The 22,846-nt window shown below is 39.7% G+C and overlaps 1 protein-coding gene across 4 annotated transcripts in view; it reads right to left on the bottom strand.

The window, feature by feature from the left end:
- Positions 1-22,846, bottom strand: part of PAPPA2 (pappalysin 2) — a 269,963-nt gene that overhangs the window by 221,540 nt on the left and 25,577 nt on the right. For all 4 annotated transcript variants that reach the window (XR_013382038.1, XM_077901785.1, XM_077901786.1 and 1 more), the window contains one exon: positions 11,683-12,754. Coding sequence is in view for 3 of the 4 variants with exons in the window: in XM_077901785.1 (XP_077757911.1) it covers positions 11,683-12,754 (1,072 nt within the window). In the remaining variant the exon portion in view is untranslated. The remainder of the gene's footprint in view (positions 1-11,682; positions 12,755-22,846) is intronic.

The following is a 22,846-nucleotide window of genomic DNA, read 5'->3' as shown; positions in this document are numbered from 1 at the left end:
TATAACTTTAACAATTGTTACAATTTAACAATTTCTTACTCTTCCCTAGGAAGTTTTCCCTCCTTTCAAGATTTTTTTTAATATTTATTATTCAGGGTGGGGGAGGAGCAGAGGAAGAAGGAGAGAGAAAGAATCTCAAGCAGAGCAGACTCCCAGCTGATTTCAGAACCTGGCACAGAGCTACATCTCATGACCCTGAGATCATGACCTGAGCCAAAATCAAGAGTCAGATGCTTAATTGACTGAGCCATCTAGGTGTCCCTCAAGATGTTCTTTTTATAGTGGCCAAAATATATTTGCAAATGATTATCTCTACATTTGGTTCATATGCTTGCCTTTACTGTACTAACTCTTCCACCTGTGCTTCACTATTCATATTTTAAATGATCCATCTTTTATATAACATCTTTCCTAAGAATAAGCCCACAATGGTTTGTTTCCTTTCCCTCATCTTTTAAAGCATACATTTTCTGAGATAATTGTCATACAATTAAAATAACCAAATATTTACTCTACACTCACTATGAAATATGTACTTTGTGAAGCATGTAAGACTTATCCCTGACACAAAATATAGAATGGTGGTTAATAACACAGGCTCTGAAGTTAGAGTTTAATCCCCCTTCTGCCACTACATGATGATAGTTAAGCATCTCAAGTTGTTTCTTTTTTTAATATGAAAAGGAGATAAAAATGTCTAGTTCCTGGAGCTATTGTGAGCTTTTAACAAGATAATTCATACAAACTATTATACATATTAATTCATATAAAGTGCCTTGTTCACCTGTAAGATAGATAGATGATAGAAAGAAAGAAAGAAAGAAAGAAAGAAAGAAAGAAAGAAAGAAAGAAAGAAATATATTACTATGAACTAGGTAGTTACCTGGATTATCCTGACATATTTGAGTTTTGAATTCTAAACCAAAGAATCATAGAAATAAAATTGGCGTTAAAAGTCCATGGGAATGACCTTACTAGGAATACCAATGTACCAACATCTAAGGAAAAGGACAGTACCAGGAATTATGACTGCAGGCATTTTATTTCCAAGAAGTAAAGAAAAAACCAGCTCATTCTACCCAGATTGTTGGCACCAGCTGGGAGAGGTCTGCTGCTTAGAACACTAAGGAGGCTTCTCTGCTGTCCACAATTGCTTGAACTCAAGGCTGGCCAGAAACCTATGACTTCTGGCCTCACATGCAAAGACTAGTTGGGCCAATTCACACTGGTTGTTTCCAGAATTTGAACCAAAGTACTGCAAAAAAACTGAGACCGTTAGCAATGGGATATGGATCTAAAGAATTAATAAGATGAAGGAGAAGCTACAGCAAGCTGAGTTTAGTTGTAAACTAATGCTATAAGGGCACAGAATTATTATTAAAATTTAGCAGACTGGTAACAAATATGCAAATGCACTAAGATACAGAGATGCTTGCAGCTTTTGCCTGAGTACCTGAACCTGCCTCATCCCTAGCAGCCTCCAAGCTCCACTTCTAGCCTGAATGCCACTGTATAACAAATCTTTTGTTTTGTTTTGTTTTGTTTTGTTTTGTTTTAGTTTAGTTTAGTTTAGTTTAGTTTAGTTTAGTTTAGTTTAGTTTACTTGAGTGAGCCTCTGTTCTTTACAACCACAAAAGCCCAACTAAAATGTATGGCAAGAATCTTGGCTAATCTGTGACATCATTTCAAGCAGGCTTTATCTGATTAGAGGGCCTGAACAGGCCCCCCCCCCTTATTAGAAGAGGACACATTCCAAGAACCCCAGTAGATGCCTGAAACCATGGACAGTACCAAACCCTAGACATATTATGCTTTGTCCTATACATACATATCTCCAATAAAGTATAATCTACAAATTAGACACAATAAGAGATTAACAACTAATAATTAAATAGAACATGAGGACAACATATGTAATAAAAGCTATGTGAATGTGATCTCTATCTCTCACATATCTTATTGTATTTTACCCTCCCTTCTTGTGATGATGTGAGATGAAAAAATGCCTACATGATGAGAAGTAAAGTGAACATCATAGCCTTTGTGATAAAACATTTGGTATTACTGACCTTCTGACGATATGTCAGAAGGAGGATTGTCTGCTTCTAGACCACAGTTAACCACAGATAACTGAAACCACAGAAAACAAAGCTATAAATAGAGGGCAACTGCTGTATCTCTTGTGAGGAGTCTGTTCTTTCCCTCAATCACTGTCTCCCAGCTAATAAGGATTCATCCTACTTCTTGACTATTGTAGTTGACTGCTTCTCTGATTGTCAAGATTTACTCCATGTTTCATACTCTCAGAGCCATCTGGGAGCTCTGCTACTCAAGTAATGAGATAATGAATAAAATGGCTTACAGCCTTTTCCTTCCTCAGCTAACATTTTCACACTTTCATGGGTATCTTTAGTTATTTTTACTTACTTCTGTATATGGCAATTCTATCACAGTAATGAGACCAGTAGGAGGGATTACTAAAGTGTGTATTCTGGCTACCCTTTTTTTTAAATATGGAGTAGCGTAGCATACTGTGCTGTACCCAAACTCTTGCCCAACACTGTCATTTTCCCCGTATCATTGATTTTTCATTTATATACATGCTAATTCATTTTAAAAATATGAACTGAGTACTTTCTATGTTACAAGAACTATGAACAAAGAGCCTAAAATCTTGTGCAAGAGACAGACAACAATGGATAATTAATTACAATACAGCATGGTAAGTATGTACTTGGGCAAAGGTTGACAAACTTTTTTATAAAGGGCAATAGTAAATATTTTTTATTTTGTAGGCCACATAATCTGTTGTAACTACACAACTCTGCCACATGAAAGCAGCCATAAACAATAGTAAATAAGTAGTTGAGCTGCATTCCAACAAAATTTCATTTACAAAAACAGGTGATAGACTAATGGGGCCCACAGGCCATAGTTTGTCAACCACTATCCTAAGGTGACAACATTCTTTTATTCAACAATTATTTTATTGAACACCTCTTAGTCTAGTCCTTTTGCTATTCTATGTGCTAGGGTAAAATAGTAACCCAAACATACAAAAACCCCTTCTCTAATGGAACTTAGAGAAGTGGAGAAGATGGATGTTAATCAAAATTATATACGTGTATAATATATGTATATATATGTATATTATATGTATATTATACATATATATATGTTAGTGATAAATTCTAAAAAGAGAAAACAGGAAAGAAACCATGAAGAGTCAGAGGAGTGTGTGAAATTTTAGATGACATCACCAGGGATGGCTTTGCCTAGAAGGTGACTTTGAAAAAAGACTGGAAGAAAATGGGAAAACCAACCATGTAGAAATATAGAGGAAGTAGATTCTAGCAGAGTGAAATGCCGCAGAACAGCTCATGTGGTAGGAGTCAAGCCCAGAGACAATGAGAAGGCCAGTGTGGCTGGAACAGAGTAAACAAGGGAAGCATGGTAGGAGATGAAGCCACAGAAATAACTGGTGCCAGATCAGATAGGGTACTGCAGGTTACAGTACTACAACTGGCTTGGACTCTGAATGAGCTGGGAAGCTGCTGGAGAATTCTAGGCAGAGGAATGACTTGATCTGAGCTATACTAATAGGATTACTCTGGTTGCTATGTTAAAAACAGACTGGGAATGGGAGGCATGAGCAAAAGGGGTGAGACCAGTTAGAAGGCTACTGTAATAATACAAGTCAGAGACCAGGGGGCCAGAGCAGAGTGGTGGCAGTAGGGGAATGAGAAGTGATACAAAGGAGACAGCTAATTGTTATTTGAGGATGAAGGAATGGTCTCAAGAAGGAGGAAGTAACATCAACTGAGACTTGAAGGATAAGTAGCAATCGCTCAAGCATCAAGCTTTGTGATACAGTTAGACCCCTGGCTGTAGACAGAAGTCCTGGTGAGAAGTGAGAGATGCATTAGTGTTCAAGGGATTAATGAGTCAGCAGCTTCCTCCAGGGGACAATAATAATGAAACACAGCCTCAGAAGACCCCTCCAGTGCTCATATGCTCCATCCTCTCTCCAACCTACTTCTCTGGACTAGGAGGAAGACCCACCAACAATATTTGACTTTCTTCTAGTCACTAAAATGACATCCAAACAGGATTCCCAGAGAAAAAGGAAAAGAAAACATTTGTAAGTGTACAGCCATCTTTGAAATTCCTAGGCTTAAATTCTAGGAAGGGATCCCTAAGTAAAATCATCTGGGACAGACTGGCTTCCGACCAGGGTACCAGGGCCGGTACCCCAACTCCTAGGAAAATACCCAAGTATCTTAAACAACAGAATGTAGCTGGAGATGAGGGTCTCTCCTAAAAATTCTCTATGACGAAATATTTTTAACCCAGACATACCACATGGCTCTTTCCCAAGTCTGTCTATTTGGCTAGGAAAATAACCACAAAAAGGAGAAAAACAACCTCTTCCCACTTACCTGGAGAGAAAAGTTTACTGAGCCAGGTGAATAGAAAAATTGTAGACTTCATTTACTCTATAAAAGGGTACCTACTGGGACTAGAGAGAAACTGGATTACAAGAAAACAAACAAGATTTTTCTATGTGTACCCAAACTTTTTAAGCTTACCTGAAGTGTTTTATATCTTTCCTCCTATTCTCTTTTGCCGGGTGAAATGAGTAAATGAGTAGAAGGTGAGACTTTTATTGTGAGAATTTACACTGCATGTACATTTTGAAGAGGAGAGATTGAGAGGTTTCCTTGTTTGATTTTAAAGTTTCTCCCCTATTTGTTTTCTCTCTACCCTCTTCTATTCCTCATGCTTATTTTCCTTGTGTCTGTATGGCTTTTTTTCTCTAGGGAACTTTGAATCCCAACTTCAAAAGGAACCTATAACAAAGCCTGGCTGATGTTTAACAGATCCACCACAGCAGGGGCCCAGCCCAGCCATTCTTTTGGCTCAACAGCCAAGAGTGTGGGTGAGCAAAGCACAGCTAATCCTGAGCATCCAAGTCTGTGCAGCACTGATTTCTCCACCTGTTCTCTTTGATGGCACATGCATCCGGCCCCCTGCCCCTGGATACAAACGCTGTAGTGTACCTGCGGACACCACTCTCAGCCATGTCCGTATAGGGCATCTTCCAGTCTACCCTCCTGAAGATCCTTATAGAGTGAAGTGGGCCATGTTCTAGCACTGCCATGTACAGGAGTCCTTCTGCCCTCAAACTCCCCAATACCAAAATCAGGGAATGAGGCAGAGAGGAGACAGTGAGTCACCAACACACAGAGACCTTAGCCTACCACAGGCTTCAGAAAACAAATGTACAGCATCCCATTATCTGCTTCACAGCATGGTCTGAAACTAGGTGCCTGACTGCATCCTTAAAATGTGCTCAGCCATTTGTTTTTATTTGGTGATGTTTCTCCCCATGATAATGATATTATGAGATCTAACACATAGAATCCAAAATGGAGAGGTAAGCACACTGTTCCAAATCTGATTGGATACTAAGCTTAATGATGATGTGAAAAGAAGAGAAATAACAAGGGATAGAAAGTAGTTTCAGTAAGAAGAGCCCTTCATCTCTGAGATATAATCTTAGAGAGAAAAATAACAGAAACAAATCATGACCAAAAGGAAGCTGAAGCCTGCAATGGTCAGGGAAGCTTGAGTTTCCATTAAGGTATAGAGAGTCCCTTGGCGTGGCTTCCTAGGATACACCATAGAGAGGGGTCAACATTATGATTTTATTAGGTGGACTCAACCCCCTTCCTTCTCTCAGCTCTTGTAGATGCTGTTCCAGGGTGGCTGCTATGTACAAAGAGACATCTGGCCACGTATCCTTCCCTACCCATGAGCCAAGTTCCTCTATCTTGATAATTCTGTTCAACTGGCTGGATAATGTATCTATAATTCATATCTCCTTCTGACCAGCCCAAGTCTGATAAATACTCTCCATTTGATAGGCCCATCTGTGTTACAGATGTTTGATGCTGGATTCCTCAGGGTCTCTGCTCCTCTCAGAGCCTTTGGGAGAGGAACTTCTTTGGGCTAGATTTCTTGCTGAAAGTGGGAAAAGGGAGAATGTTGAGTGGGATTGGAAAAATGAGATGGATTACTTACATGCCAATCATTGTACTTGCATGTTTGTAATCTATGTGTAGATGTGTCCTCACTTCCTACCCATCCTTCACTGACCTGTAAGCTCCTGAGTGGACTCTGTCCCTGGCACACTCTGTTTGCTAAAAAATGTCTGGCATAGCATTCACTAAAGTTGAATTCCTTCAGAGTCACAGTATGATGGAATTGTAAGTTTGATTCTGTGATTTAATTGGAATATTGGGACACCACATACAAATAATTTAGCTCCAAGACAACCATTAACTCAACCAAGTCAGATTCTTACAGAAATCCAGAGATCTATGTCTCTATGAATCCAAACCCCTTTCAAACAACCCAAGCCATACCACAGAAAAGCAGTCTGCATTCCATATTCTCCTTTTAGTGCCTTGGCTTGTATTTAATTTTGATAAAATAAATCCAGGAAATTCTGAATTACTAAAAACCTCCACAAAGTTGTTAGCACCTACTCTTTATATATTCTTTATATTTGTCCCTCTGCTTTGCTCACTGTTTCTGGCACATCAGGACCTTGATAAATACCTGTTTTTCAAAATATGATTCTTGCCAGTAAGAGTTACAAAAAACATTCAATATTTTTAATTATAAATATTCAGCATAAGGAATATAGGCAGAGGACAGAGAGGGGGGAAAGTCTATAATTGAAATAAATATAAAGGAGTTGGGAAACAGAAAAGTTCTCCTCTCCACCATGCAGATTTCTTCCTCCAAAAGAAGATATTCAGTTAATTATCCTTTTTTAGATCATGATAAGTAGAGATCCACAAGTTTATTTCCTATTGTGAACAAGTGCTAGATATTTGAGGAAATCTACCAGCATGAAAGACAGATAAAAACTAAGGAGGGGAAAGGGAAGAAATAAAAGTTGACTACAGATGGGTCAGGTATAGTGCGCAGTGGGAAAAATCAGAATATATTTTATTTTTAGCCTAAAAATTTTTTCATCCTTAAAATAAAAATAGATTAATATAGAAAGTCAAAAAATAAGTAGGTCTTAAAAATATGATTGCTAAAATTAAAAATTCAGTAGAAGATAAACTCAAAGAAATCTAGGAAGGAAGGAAGGAAGGAAGAAAGAAAGGAAGGAAGGAAGGAAAAGAGAGAGAGAGAGAAAGAAAGAGAGAAAGAAAGAAGAGATACAACATATGAGAGAGAAAAGAATAAGTTCAGGAGATCTATCCTCAGGAGCTTCAAGAGGAAAAAAATAGGACAGAGAAAACTGAACAAAGAAGTATCAAAGTAATAATTTAAGACAATTTGCCAGAGGTAAGGGCATGAGTATCCAAATAAAAAAGACCACTGAGTGCTCAACAAAAGAAAAATAAAATGCCAACCTTAAAAAAATTATCATAAAATCTCTAAAGTAACAAGGTTAAGATTCTAACCAACTTTTAATTTTTTTAAGATTTTTATTTATTTATTCATAAGAGACAGAGAGAGAGATAGAGAGGCAGAGACACAGGCAGAGGGAGAAGCAGGCTCCATGCAGGAAGCCCGACGTGGGATTCCATCCTAGCACCCCGGGATCACAACCTGAGCCAAAGGCAGATGCTCATCAGCTGAGCCACCCAGGCGTCCCTCTAAACAACTTTTAAATGGAGACAAAACTTCCACCTCCAAAAAGACACACAACTGGGGGCTCCTGGATGGCTCAGTGGTTGAGCATCTGCCTTTGGCTCAGGTCATGATCCCAGGGTTCTGGGATAGAGTCCCACACTGGCCTCCCTGTAGGAAGCCTACTTCTCCCTCTGCCTATGTCTCTGCCTCTCTCTGTGTATCTCCCATTCATAAATAAATAAACAAACAAACTTCAAAAAAATCAGATACACAATTATCAAAAGAGAAGCTAGGGGATCCCTGGGTGGCTCAGCGGTTCAGGGTCTGCCTTTGGCCCAGGGCAGGATCCTGGCTGGAGTCCCAGGATCGAGTCCCACATCAGGCTCCCTGCATGGAGCCTGCTTCTCCCTCTGACTGTGTCTCTGCCTCTCTCTCTCTCTGTGTGTCTCTCATGAATAAATAAATAAAATCTTAAAAGAGAGAGAGAGAGAGAGAACCTAGAGGCAACTAATAAAAATCTGAGAGAAAATGTTTTCCCACCCAAAATTTTACACCACAACAAATTATCAACTTTGTGTAAAGGCAAAACAAAAACATTTCAAGAAATGTTTTTCAGAAAAAGTTACCTACCACATTCTTAGAAAGTTACTTAAGGATATCTTCCAGTAAAATAAGATTGTAAATAAATGTCCAGTAAGGTAAGGCAAGAAAAACAAAACAAAACAAAAAGAAAAACAAACAAACAAACAAACAAAACAGAGAATCATGCAATTTGGGACACAGTAGCTCCAATCCAAAAAGCAGTAAGAATTTCTGGGAGGACAACTGTGCAGCAGACCTAGGTAACTGGTCAAAATTGGAAGAGGAGGGGTGCCTGGGTGGCTTAGTCAGTTAAGTGTTGACTCTTGATTTCAGCTGAGGTCATGATCTCAGGGTTGTGAGATCAAGCCCCACATCAGGCTCCTGCTAAGCATGGAGCTTGCTTAAGATTCTCTCCCTCTCCCCCTGCCTCTGCCAACCCCCCCCCCCCCCCCCACACACACACACATGCATGAACATGGTCATTCTCTCTGGGGGCAAAAACAAAAGGTTGGAAGAGGAGAGAAAAATAGAATGGAGTAGAAGGAAGCTCTCCAGAGAATGAAAAAAAAGAGAGAGAGAGACATTCCACAAATTAGCTCATAAGATAAAAACAATTGAGGATATTAAAAATAATGGAAGGATAAGGAAAGGAGGGAGGGGAAACTCAAAGAGTAAGGTAGGGGATGGAAGGAAGCTACACCAGAAAGGAAATATAATAATAGAATCATAATTTGTTCTGCAGGGAAAAAGAAACATAGCCATGATGTAAATATATATAGCTGATTTAACTAAAATAAATTAACTAAAATAGTCAAATAACTATATTGGAAAGATGGAGCTTGAGAAGAGGGAGACAACATAAAAGTTAAATTCTCTTTATCACAAGAGCAAGACAACACATAGTGTTTAAAATCAATTAATTAAGTAATATAAATATAATGTTTGAAGATATGGCAATAATTGCCAAAAGAGACAGGTAAAATAATCAAATATGGGAGGCAAGGCAAGAGGGTAGACAAAATAGGAAAAGTTAGACTGGGGACTACCATTCTTCCTGATTTCTTTTGGCCCAGTTTGATATTTGTAACCATGAGCATTTATGACTTTGATGTAAACATTTTTAATTATTTAAAAAAAGCATAAATAGTTCACTTTTATTCTACAAAGTGAATGCTGCATGTTGGGGTAATGAAGTTTGAAACACATCTGAATCCAGTGGTAGAAAGGAGTGAGTTGCCATGGCAATTCTGCAGCAGTAAAAGGAATAAATTATAAACACCTAGTTAAGGGTAGAAGCTGTAGGTATTTAGAGACATAAAGGGCCACTCTAAGAGGAATGACACCTAGGTACCTGGAGTGATCGCTCTCTCCATCATGGCAGTGAGTTGCTATAATCACTGAGGAGAAAAATAAGAACCACTGGGATCTCCCTGTCTCCCCAGAGAGTTGGCAACCACTGCTGTTAGTGAGGTTTAGCTTCTGCTTAAGGTTATCAAAATCTAAAAACCAAACCCAAACAGAATCTTCCTTGTGTGAATATTTCTGGGAATGTGATCAATTCCCCTTATTACTATTATATAAACAAAGGCTTCCCATCTGTCAGATCTAATAATGACAATGATAACTAATGTTAGTTTAGGACAATTTTTTTACATTGAGAACTTCAGTCCCCAAGCACTTTTCTATCCCTTATTTCATCTGATTCACACACACACACACACACACACACACACCCCAGATATGAGTAACGCAAAGTATTACTGCAATAACTCTCTTCTGACAGAAAGGACATCTGAATTTTAGAAAGTGACTTGCCCAGTTTATCTAGCTAGTTAAGTAGCCAGGACTCCAAAACTCAACTGTGTCCTGAATCCAAATTTTACACTTAGTCTTTGACATCATATGCCTGAACTACAAGCCGACCTATTAATTAGTGTTAAATGACTGCCCGCACACAGGGTTACCATGAATTACTATACAAATTGTGGCCAACAAACACAAAGGCACCCATCCAGGCATTGGGTGGGAGCTGAGATCCAGGCTTCCCACCTCCAGCCAACACTACACCCTAGCTCAGATGTGATCCTTTTTATAATTCATACAAAGGTACCAGTTATGTGATGAAGAAGCTTTGCCCACACACACAAAATAACAAGTTTACCACCCACCTCTCTCCTTTCTTACCTCCCTCTAACACTCCCAACCCCTGCATGGACCATAATGAAAATTCTCTTACTGGCTTCTCTCTCATGACAGAAGACACATCAGATCCATTAATTTATTAAAATAAACATGAGATAAATAACTATATGTCGGGGCTGTTCAAGCCACTAGGTATGTAAGGGTTAACAAGGGCCCTGATCTTGTGGAATGACATTTCAGGCAGGAGAAAGACAAATTAATGTACAAGAAAAACATTAGAAAGGATGAGTGTTAAACAGAAATTTTAAATTAGTTGACAAAATAGTGATTGAGTAGCTTACTTAAATTAGGGGAAATCAGGAAAGGCCTCTTCAGGAGGTGACATTTCAGTCAATATGGAAATGACAAGAGAAAACCCATCAAGAGAAGATCAAGGCAAAGAGGTTTCCAAGAAAATGAAACAGTTATTACAGAGCCCTAGGGCAAGAACAAGCCTGATCTGCTTCATTGGAACAGGAGAAAGGTAGCATGGCTATGCAGTGAGGGTGTGAGAGTGGTTGCGGGAAGAAACTGAGGCAGTAGGCAGGGGTCAGCTTGCAGCACAGTGGGTGAGCCTGTTGGGGGACGTGGCTTCTATTCTAAGTGGGGAGAGAGAAAGTGAGAAAGGGAGGAACAGGTTCCGATTTACCTTTAACAAAGGATCTTTCTGGATGCTGTGCACAGAATGGAATCTAACAGGGTGAAAAGGAAGACTGTGGTTGCCTTAAGGAGACATTGAATTAGTTGTAGAAGCTCTTGTGTTCCTGAAGCCACTGAACTGCCCAAACTGCACCAGAGGCTACACACACATGAGGCCTCTTCATGGATTTGCATTACTTTGTGGGGAACCTGTGACTATGGGAAGAACACTCATGTATAATTGGTGCTGATTGGTTTCTGCTCATGTTTAGCTCATCTGCTCTCTGAAACCCCTGGCTTCCTCTGACAGACTAAGCTGTTTGGCTTTCCTGTGCCTCAAACACCTGGCATACACATCTTCAGGTGAACTTCACACCACATACACGTTGTCTGCTCCACAGAAAACACATTGTGTGAGGGCTGTCCCTTGTCTTCGCCATCCCTGTGTCCCTAATTACCTAACACCTAGTACTTCACAAAAGCTCAATAATGTCTGGTGGGATGCATGAACATTTTATTTGTGGGCTGTGTGAACCCTCTTTTCTCTCCAGAAACCAAAAACATAAAATGATGCAAGAAATGCATCCTACAAGCAGGACACCCCAAGCCCCAGCCCCTTACCTCTTGGGTGAGTCAGGGTCGAAGCAGGTCTTGCGCACATCGGCCACCTCAGGGTCGCAACAGTCCCCATCGTCAAAGTCGTTCAGCATGTTGTTGCACTCCACGTGGCAGAGCCCGTCCCTGCGGTTCCAGGAGTAGCACCGGCCATGCAGGCGGCAGTCGCCCCCATCATAGCCCGTGAGTGGGTGCTCACACTCAGGGTCACAGTGGTCATTACCAATCTTGCTGGGCTCACAGTTCACAAGCACAACCCGGTGGCGCAGGGTGGAGTTGTGGACATGGTGGACGCTCAGCTGCCAACTGATATTGTAGCGGCTAAAAGCATGGTTCAGTGCCTTGTGCTGCCGGCCAATCTGCTCCTCGCTCACGGTGGGGTTCAGGCCCTCATCGTCACAGATGTTCACCACTTGGTAGCGGATCACCTTCTCTCCCTGGAGGGGCTGATGTCCATTGTAGTGGGAGATCAGTTCCACATTGTCACAAGCTGTCCGCCCACAGAGTGGGGGCTGCAAAGGTGACAGAATTTCAGGCTGGGGCTCAAAGCCCTGCAGAACCTCTCGCCGTGGGTACTCCCCATCTCTAAAGGGGGCCCACTGTGCTTCCAAGGGCTCAAAGTTTGCTGTCAGGATCAGGGTGCTCAATTCTCCCACTCCAGTTGGATGCTGAGGACTGTGTTGGAGGTGGCTTTGTGGAAGGGCAGTTGACCAGAAGACCAGTGTGCCCAGGTGCCCACGAAAATAGTGGCCATTCTCAGAGCTATCCCCCCCCAGAAGCAAAGAGCGGCAAGACGCCATGAAGGGGCTGTTCAGGGGACCAGACTGCTCTAGACTACTGGCCACCCGAGTGCCATCCACATACAGAGCCATACGCTGTCCATCATAAGTGGCTGCCACGTGTGTCCATGTGCCTGGTTGGTATCGGCTGTGGCCACTCACAATGGTGGCTTTCTTCACACGGTCGGTTCGAAGGGAGAAGAAGAAGCGAGCGTCTCGCCTTCCCATGTCCTTCCCTGAGCGGATCCCTAGGGCCCAGCCCTTGTCACTGACAGTGTGGGAGCAGTTATCAAACACACCTGGGAAAGAAGGAAGAATCGAGGGAAGAAATACCAGATACAAAGGGGATGGAGAAAGGGAGAAAAAACCCATATAAATTGCAGGAATATAGGTTTTTAATGGGAAAAAATAAGTGGTACAGATTCCCCACCTGAACTGCCTGTCCAGTACCCCATATGGGGCCATTCTGGCAACATCTATCCCCAAAAGGAATCTGATTTGAGATTCCATCCAATTTAACTCACTCTGGTATTTTTCAATAATCAAAATGGAAGCTAAAAAGGGGATGTCTAGTTCAAGTGACAACCATCCTCTAGAGTTTGTCACAAAAGTTCCACGTCTTCTCCCCGCCTTCATCAGAAGCAATGGCGGAAATCAGTTTTTAGAAAAGACAGTCATCTCCTAGTCCCTCAAATAGTCCCTTTTCCTCATTTGAATATTGAAATGATTCTTATGGGGGAAAACCAGGAGTTGGTGAAACAGGAAGTCCCTCAGAGCAGACAGTAATGGACATCTTTCCCAGCCCACTATTCCCTCCACTGCAAGGATACCCATCCACAGCCAGAGTAAGCAAAATGGCAGCACCTCATGGTCCTAGATGAAAAAAATAGTCAAGTCAGTTGGAAAAATAGTTGTTCTATAGTCAATGATGCCCACCACAGTACAAAAGTGAAACTCTACCAGAGAAGCGAAGCTGAAGCTCCTCACCACATGCTATCTTACCCCTTTACTCAGTGGGCACAGTGGGCACTATTAAGTCCAACTGAATAAGCAAACGGGGTCTACTTATAGATAACTAGATCATTAATATGTTTCCAGCAGGAAAAAGGAGTCAGATATAACACAACCACAGTTTAAACAGGAATCATAAAGGAGATCTGGAGGCCTCGAATGTTCCCAGAAACCCATCTACAGTTACAAACCCACCAACTCTCTGGCACCTCTTCTGATAGTATATAAATAGAGTCTCGGGAGCAGATTTTACCTGTAAATTACATAGAGGCATTACATTCACAGAGGAAATGTGTAATAAGCACTGCTTTAAATAATGAATGAATGAGGGAGACGTCTGCTAGCCTTTGAATGACATATCTGAGGCTAACATCAAAGTTGTTCTCTCCCCAGCCTGTTATATAAGAATCGTATTTATGCCCCTGAGTTCCTAGACAATCCACCCAAACAGTAGTTTTCTATGGAGAGTCAGGACTCAAAAGTCATGAGGCCTCCTGTTGTGATTGCAGTCAAGTGTTTTAAAAGTCATTATTTTTTCATAAATGACAGAATATTTTTTCTTCAGTCTCTAGCATAAATTAGTAACTTATGATTTAAATTTTTTTTTTAAAAAGCAACTCTAACAATTAGACTTTGAAGTACTGGTGAGGACTAGGTATAATGCAATGGTGATGTTTCCATTTTGCTCGTTTAGGTGGGGGTTACGTTCTTACACTGAGGTCTGTCTCATAAGGGAGCATAAAAACTCCTGCTTTAACAAATTCTTGTATAGGGTAGACTTTCAAAATGGCAGATAAATCTAGTGAGATGAACAGTAAATTCCCTGAGTCAGAGTTTCATTTGGTTAACTTATTGTGATAAGTACATCTAGCCTTAATTCTATCCATCTGCTGACCTATGAAGAAATGTACTACAGCATTTAATATCAGGACCATGAAGTTATTAAGCTCTCAGCTAGTAAATATCTGCTAGTTTTTAAGACTCATGATGGCATTACCTCCTGATTAACCTATCATAAGTTGAAAATACATTGAATGAATATACCTACCCTACTGAACATCACAGCTTAGCTTAGCCTACTATATATGCCTCAGAACACTTACGGTAGCCTACAGTTGAGCAAAATCACCTAACACAAAGACTATTTTATCATAATGTGTTGAATGTCTCATGTAACTCATCAAATACTGTCCTGAAAGTAAAACACAGAATGGTTATATGGGTATAGAATGGTTGGAAGGGTATCAATTGTCTACCCTTTGATCATATGGCTCACTGGAGCTGCATCACTGCTGCCCAGCATCATGAGAGCATACTGGACCATATACTGCTAGCCCAAGAAAAGATCCAAATTCAGAATTCAAAGTACAATTTCTACTGAATGTGAATCACTTTCACACCATAATAAAGTCAAGTAATCAGAAATTGAACCAGTATAAGTCAGAGTCTGTCTATATGTGAGTTGAGGTATAAATTATTACACTTCACATCTAAAATACCAGATAATTAACTTGTTACCTACTAGGCATCTAGTTGCAATTTTGAACACTTTTACTTACTGTTCTTAGAACTTCCCATTAATATCAATAAAATAATTGTTTCTACTTATTTATCTCATAGGAAGCTATAAAATTATTGATAGTGTGTCTAAAAAGATATTTCTAACTTCTTGAGACAATGCATAGAGATGTAATTTTATCATACTAGTCTAGTTCTGATTAAACTAAGTTTTAGTAATTACATTAGAAAGAATTTATTAGTCATATAGTCATTTTAGTTGGGAGTTGTAACAAGTATGATAGAAATATTACTTTTTAAATGATTACCAAAGTAATTATTCTTTGCTCTCTAATTTAATAAGATGTCCAAGTAGCATATGAGAAATTTCATGAAGTACTTAGGCAACTGCATTTTATTTGCTGTATTACCATTGTTCATCTATAGAAAGAGAGTAGTTTTTGAAGTACTGCCCTGCGCTCATTCCATGCCAAAAGAATAAATAAATAAAAACATATTTAAAAAAGAATTCTCTAACCCAATTATTGTGGACTGAATATTTGTATCTCCCTAGAATTCATATGTTGAAACATATGAATTTCCTATTGTGATGATATTTGGAGGTGGAGCCTGTATGAGGAAATTGGTCATGAGGATGGAGCCCCATGATGAGATTAGTGTCCTTTTTTTTTTTTTTTTTTATGATAGTCACAGAGAGAGAGAGAGAGAGAGGCAGAGACATAGGCAGAGGGAGAAGTAGGCTCCATGCACTGGGAGCCCGACGTGGGATTCGATCCCGGGTCTCCAGGATCGCGCCCTGGGCCAAAGGCAGGCGCCAAACCGCTGCACCCCCCAGGGATCCCGATTAGTGTCCTTTTAAGAAGAGGAAGAGAGGGGCACCTGTGTGGCTCAGTAGGTGAGCATCTGCCTTTGGCTCAGGTTGTGATCCTGGGGTGCTAGATGGAGTCCCACATCAAGCTCCCTGCAGGGAGCCTGCTTCTCCCTCTGCCTATGTCTCTGCCTCTCTCTGTCTCTCATGAATAAATAAATAAAATCTAAAAAAAAAAAAGAAAAGAAAAGAAAAGAAAAGAAAAGAAAAGAAAAAAAGAAGGAGAAGAAAAGAAAGAGAGCTAATCCTTCTTGCTCTCTGCCAATGTGATGATACAAGAAGAGGGTCATCTCCAAACCAGGAAGAGGATTCTCACCATCTTGGTCTTAGACCTCCCAACCTCCAGAACTGTGAGAAAAAAACTGCTTTTGTTTAAGCCACCTAGTCATGGTATATTTGTTACAGCAGCCCAAACTAAGACATCAATGTTATCATCTAGCTGTGGATCAGAATTGCATGTGAAACTTTCACCAATACAGGTTCTTGTGAAACCATGTTGAGAGCTGCTGATACACCATATTTACAAAAGAAATCACTCTTTTCACTACTGCTCAGTGGGTGGAAATGCAGTTAACAGAATTTGGGAGTCATAGTATTTTCCAATCAGTGAAGAAGAATTAGAAAGACTGTGATCAGTGGTAAGTTAAATCAGACATGAAAGTGGGAAGCTCATCTGAAATTGCTTCACACCATTTGTTTAAAAATCACATCTGATCAGGCATTCTAGTACAACCTATGTAACCATCATATATACTTGTTCATTAATTCACCCAACTAATGAAATGAGATGTAGTTAAAAGATGTATGGGCCTGAATAATACACAGACATGATGCTGTTAGAGAAAGTGGCTGATTGTCTAAGAAATGATAATTAATTGGGGCTTTTTATTATCTGTAATAAAACTAATATTTAAGACGACTAAAATGAAAATAAATATCCTCCATCCCCACTGAAAGATCTATTATTCCGAAAGTGGAAACTGAGGCAATGGTGTGGCTAATGTCTCCTTGATAATCACTGCCATCAGCCCCAACATCTTTCATGAAATCTTGAGTACAACCTTAAGAGGATTTTCAAAATTTCGAAAGACAGAATAAGTAAATATTTCTATACTCCTGCATCTTTTATAGTCTCTACTAGTAATCATCCCTTCCTCCAATCTGGTGGGTGTGGATAGAAAATTATGATTCTCTGGTGCCTGGGTGGCTCAGTCGATTACGCATCTGCCTTTGGCTCAGGTCATGATCCCAGGTTGCTGGGATCGAGCCCCATGTTGGCCTCAAGTGGGGAGCTTGTTTCTCCCTCTCTTGCTCCCCCTGTTTGTGATAATTCTCTCTCTCTCTCTCTCAAATAAATCTTAAAAAAAAAAAAAAAAAGAAAAGAAAACTATGATTCTCTTCTCTCTTGAGACTGAATAAACCAATACAGTGATGCTAAAATTGCAGCCTCTCTGAAACATAGATGTAGTTCCAATATTCAGCCTTCAGCCCAAGCTGGTAGGAAGAGGATCATGCTTGGTCATTTGAAGGGCTCTCACCCTACTAAACCACAAAAGGTTCACATTTCATCTCACTGTCTTGCTCCTTTTGGAAAACGAAATTTCACTTGGAATTAGTCATTTTGATTCATCAAACATTTACTGAACATCCCATTCATGCCAGACACCGAAATTCATTTAAGCTTTGGAAGAAAAAGCAGTCTTTGCCCTTGAGGAGTTATACCCTCAGGAGTGAGTGGAAACATGAAGAGATAATTTCAATACATCAGAATTTAAGATCAAGGAATACATAGGTAAGTGAAAACAGAGCCAAATCTCAACCCATATAATTTGGAGAGAATTTCCTAAGGGGATAAGACTCAAAAACACGCTTAAAAAGTGAGTAAGAGTTGGCCAGGCAAAAGAATTATGGATCACTCCAAGTAGTGGGGACAGCAAGATGGCAGGCATCATGGGTGGAAACAGGTCAAAGTAGGTCTTGCATAACACAGTAAGGGGCTTGGACCAAATAAGGAATAGCTGGAGGTTCTCCTACTGTTGCCAAATGCCTCTGATATCCCGAGAGCACACAGAGGAACTGCAGCATGAAACATCCCATGGCTGGCCTTGCCCTGAACACTTGATCTAACTGTAATTAAGGAACTTTCCAAAGCTTGGAGACAACTGTGGCACGAGAAATACACAGCCACTACAAGAGTTCCGTGTAGTTAGTCCACCCACGTACTTACTCAGTAGATATTTATGAAGCAGTACTAGCTGCCAATCTTAGTATTTGTGCTGGGTATTTCTAGTGATCAAATGGTTATTTGACATCATGGAGAGTTCAGTACAGTGCAGAAAATAAGCCTTAAATAAGTAGCTACAATCAGATATGCTGACAGCGAGAAGTATAAATAGCTATGTGAGCAGCAAAAGAACCTCTTTATTAAACATGGAGATAATATAGCAGAAATTCTCCCTAAAGTTACTAACTTACAGGTTTCTAGCACTGATCTATCTTGTTAATATTTTGACTCTATCCAAATCTGCCCATGAAATAAGGGCTACCTTGATCACCAAATTGTCTGAAAAGGTTGGGGAGACCCAAAGCCAAGGAACTCCAAGATGTAAGTTCAAACATTTCCAGATCAAAGGTCCTGACAGTTCACCCAGAAACATTTACTGTAAAATTCCTTATATCAAAAACCCAATTCAGCTGAATCTTTTAGATGGGGATGTGGTGTTCATTTTGTGAATATTTTCCCCTTAATTCTTATCATGGAAAGATATCTCCCATTTATATGAATCTTGGGATTCCCAAAGCAATCTTGTATAACTATCATTTAAAGGATAAAACCATCCTGTAGAACTAGGCAGGATGACTATCACCAGTCTCACTGTATAGATGAAGACACTGAGACTCTGAAAGGTTGGGTGTCAGGCTGGTTGCAGACAGTACACTTGAGTTGAAGTGTCATGAGTCAGAGCCCAGGATAAATTTCTATGCTGGGGAAACCACAGAGCATGGGGGTTCCAAGTATGAGCCAGTGGAAGTTTCAGTCTCCAGCCTGCTACTTAATATGACATGTGACCTCAGAAAAATTACATCACGTTACTGAGCCTCAGTTTACTTATTTGCAAATTGTACCTGTAAAACAAAATCTGTCCCTCACTGGTCCTCTCCTCAGCATCCGTCAACCACAACCTGAGATCACAGACCTACCTCCTGAGGTTGTTGAGAGAATTAAATACAAGAAAAACTCAGTGCAGTGCCTAACTCATACAAAGTGATAAACAAACATTAGCTATATTGAGGAGGAGCTTGATGATGAGACATCAAAAAGAAGAATAAATCAGATACAAAACCAATGTTATACTGGTAAATATTTAACAACTGGTCCTCTGAAGAAAAGAAAAGAAAAGAAAAGAAAAGAAAAGAAAAGAAAAGAAAAGAAAAAAAAATACAAGCCCTGATTTGTAGCATGTGCCAATTTTTGTAGTATAAATATTCCCACAATGGCCAATTTTAAGTTACCAATATAATGACACTGAGCATGGAGTTGGGAAGAGATGTATACAGTTGGTTCTGATGAGCCTGTCTGAGCCAATTCCATCATGATAAAGACTGAAAAAGAAAACAGACGCAAGCTGCCAAGTGTCTCCTTCTCCCTCTATTAGTGGATGTGTGTGCTTTGCTGGTGAGCTGATTTTTTATCAATTAAAAGAAGTAAATGTCACGTTAGGCTTATCATAAAGCTACAATAATCAAGACAGTGGGGTATTGATGAAAGTGTAGACAATGAAACAGGACAGAGAGCCCAGAAATAGACCCGCATAAATAGAGCCAACTGATCTTTGACCAGGAGCAAAAGCAATACAATAGAGCAAAGACAGTCTCTTCAACAGATGGTGCTGGGTCAATGACATCCACACACAAGACAATAAAGCTAGGCATAGGCCTTACACTACTCACCAAAATTAACTCAGAATGGATTACAGACCTAAATGCAAGATGTAAAACTACGAAAATCCTAGATGATAAGACTGGAGAAAATCTAGATGACTTTGGGTTTGGTTATGACTTTTTTTAGCTACAACACCAAGAGATGATCCATGAAAGATGTAATTTATGAGTTAGACTCATTAAAAATAAAAACCAGTGCTCTGTTAAAACAGTATCAAGACAACTAGAAAAAAGCCACAGACTGGGAACGAATATTTGCAAAAGACACATCTGGAAAAGGATTATCATCTGGAATACCCAAAGAACTCTTAAAGCTTAACAGTAAGAAAAGAAACAATCAATTTAAAAATGGGCCAAAGACCATAAGAGATAACTCACCAAAGATATACAAATGGTAAATAGGCATATGAAAAGATACTCCACATCATATGTCATCTGGGAAATGCAAATTAAAATGGAATACCACTACACATGTATTAGAATGGCCAAAATTCCAAACACTAACACTAAATGTTAGTGAAGATATGGAACAAACTCTTAAATATAGCTGGTGAGAATGCAAAATGGGACAGCCACTTTGGAGGAGAGTTTGGTGGTTTCTTGAAAAATTAAACATACTCTTACCATATGACCAAGCAATCACACTCCTGGATATTTACCCAAAGGGGATGAAAACTCTGTTTACACAAGGACCTGCACACAAATGATTTTTTGGGTTTTGGAGGTTTTTTTTTTTTTTAAGATTTTATTTATTCATGAGAGACCCAGAGAGAGAGGCAGAGACATAGGCAGAAGGAGAAGCAGGCTCTGCCACAACCACCCCCTCCCCCTGGGAAGCCTGATGTGGGATTTGATCCCAGGATCCAGGGATCAGGACCTGAGCCAAAGGCAGATGCTCAACCACTGAGCTACCCAGGCATCCTGCACACAGATGTTTGTAGCAACTTTATTCATAATTGTCAAATTTTGAAAGCAACCAAGATGTCCTTGAGTAGGTGAGCATATAAATTAACTGTAGTATATTTAGACAATGGGATGTTATTCAGCACTAAAAAGAAATGAGCTACCTAGCCATGAAAAATCATGGAGGAAACATAAATGTATACTACTAAGTCAAAGAAGCCAATTTAAAAAGTCGACATACAGTATGGTTACAACTATATGGCATTCTAGAAAAGCAAAGCTATGAAGAAAATAAAAAGATCAGAGATTGCCAGGAGTGAGGAGAAAAAGATGAACAGGTGAGCACAGAGCATTTTCAGGGCAGTGAAAATAATCTGTATGATATTATAATGATGGATACATGTCATTTTACTTTGGTCCAAACCCACAGAATGTACAACACCAAGAGTGACCCTTGAGGAAACTATAGGCTTTGGTAATTATCATGTGTCAGTGTAGGTTCACTCTTGGTCAAAAATAAATGTACCATTCTGATGAGTGACACTGATCATGACAAAGGCTATGCATGTGCAGGGGCAGGAGATATATGGGAAATCACTGTACCTTCCTCTAAATTTTATTATAAATCTAAAACTTATCTTTAAAATAATTAAGCCTTTAAAAAAAGAGTAAAGGGTACATGTTGCCTCCACTTTGGATTTGAGCCTTAAAATGGCTACCCATTTTAAGCACCCAATGACCAACTATGCCAATTAAATAAAATTCGTTCATCCTAGACCTGCTGCTCAGCCATCAACCACAAAATGGGATCACAGAGCAACCTGCAAAGCTCATCCACACATTCTCAAGAGGAACACCCATCCTGCTTTCTGTCCTGCTTTCTTTTTTTTTTTTTTAAAGATTATTTATTTATTGATTCATGAGAGACAGAGAGAGAGGCAGAGACACAGGTAGAAGGAGAAGCAGACTCCCTGTGGGGAGCCCAATGCTGGACTCGATCCCAGGACCTGGAGATCAAGACCTGAGCCAAAGGCAGAAGCTTAACCACTGAGCCATCAGGCATCTCCCATCCTGCTTTCTTGACTCCATCAAGTAGGAGCAAGGTGGACTTTGATTTAAAAGAAAATTTACCAAGTCCCCCATTTAAGAGACTTCTCGGTCTAACAAAGTAGAAGCTGACAAAACCAGGGCAATCTAAGCCAACACACTATATGCAGTGAAACCCTGAGCTTGTGCAACATTGGGATTTTTCAACTTTGGATGTATATGTGATAAAAGCAAATGTGTCATAACTATTGTTTACTCATCAAAGTCACATTCTTGAGAGGAACAGAGGAGCCAAATCATCAATATGATTTATGAAATCACTCAACACTAAACTGAACTATGATAGCCTATGGGTTGAAAAAATGAGATTGAATGATGTAACTTGAAAAATGGTGGTGGTACTGAAGCCAAACATTTGGACCATGTCGTCTTAAAATTTTAAGAATCACTCGTCCAGCTCTTGCTTGGAACTGGGCTTCCATTATGTATCAATGCTAACTAAATTTAAAATTGTTCAAACACCTTGCCTTGTATTTAATCTAAGTTTTGAGAAAAAGAGAAGTAAATTGAAGGAGTAGATCCTATTCATTGTGTTCCTGCTCCCAACTCCAAAACTCATTTTACAGACCCTGAGTATCTTAACAGAGCCATATACTCATATGGATCTTCAAGAAAAATCATTTGCTTCCAGTTCTCTATTATTATTCATTGCATTTGGAACTAACAGAGTCAATTACCATCAAGGAGAAAAGCCTTCTTCAAACTGAGATCCAGTCTGCCTGAGAGATTCTAACAGTAGTAAACATCATGGCTAAAGAGCTACAGACAACTATTTAATAAGTACATTTGTAAATGAGGCCTCTGTAGAGGAATAACCCTGTTTTTTTCCACTTCTTGGGTTTTTTTTCTTTGCACTCAGAAAACTGCTCATCACATTTGTAAATGAGGCCTCTGTAGAGGAATAACCCTGCTTTTTTCCACTTCTTGGGTTTTTTTCTTTGCACTCAGAAAACTGCTCATCACAAAAAGAAACAAAGGGATCTAAACTACCTTTTATTAAATGTCTGCTATGCTCCAGACACTGAATATGTGCCACCCCCAT

Source organism: Canis aureus, chromosome 6 (genome assembly GCF_053574225.1).
Source record: "Canis aureus isolate CA01 chromosome 6, VMU_Caureus_v.1.0, whole genome shotgun sequence".
Classification (NCBI taxonomy): domain Eukaryota; kingdom Metazoa; phylum Chordata; class Mammalia; order Carnivora; family Canidae; genus Canis; species Canis aureus.
This window is presented reverse-complemented; position numbering and strand designations above follow the sequence as displayed.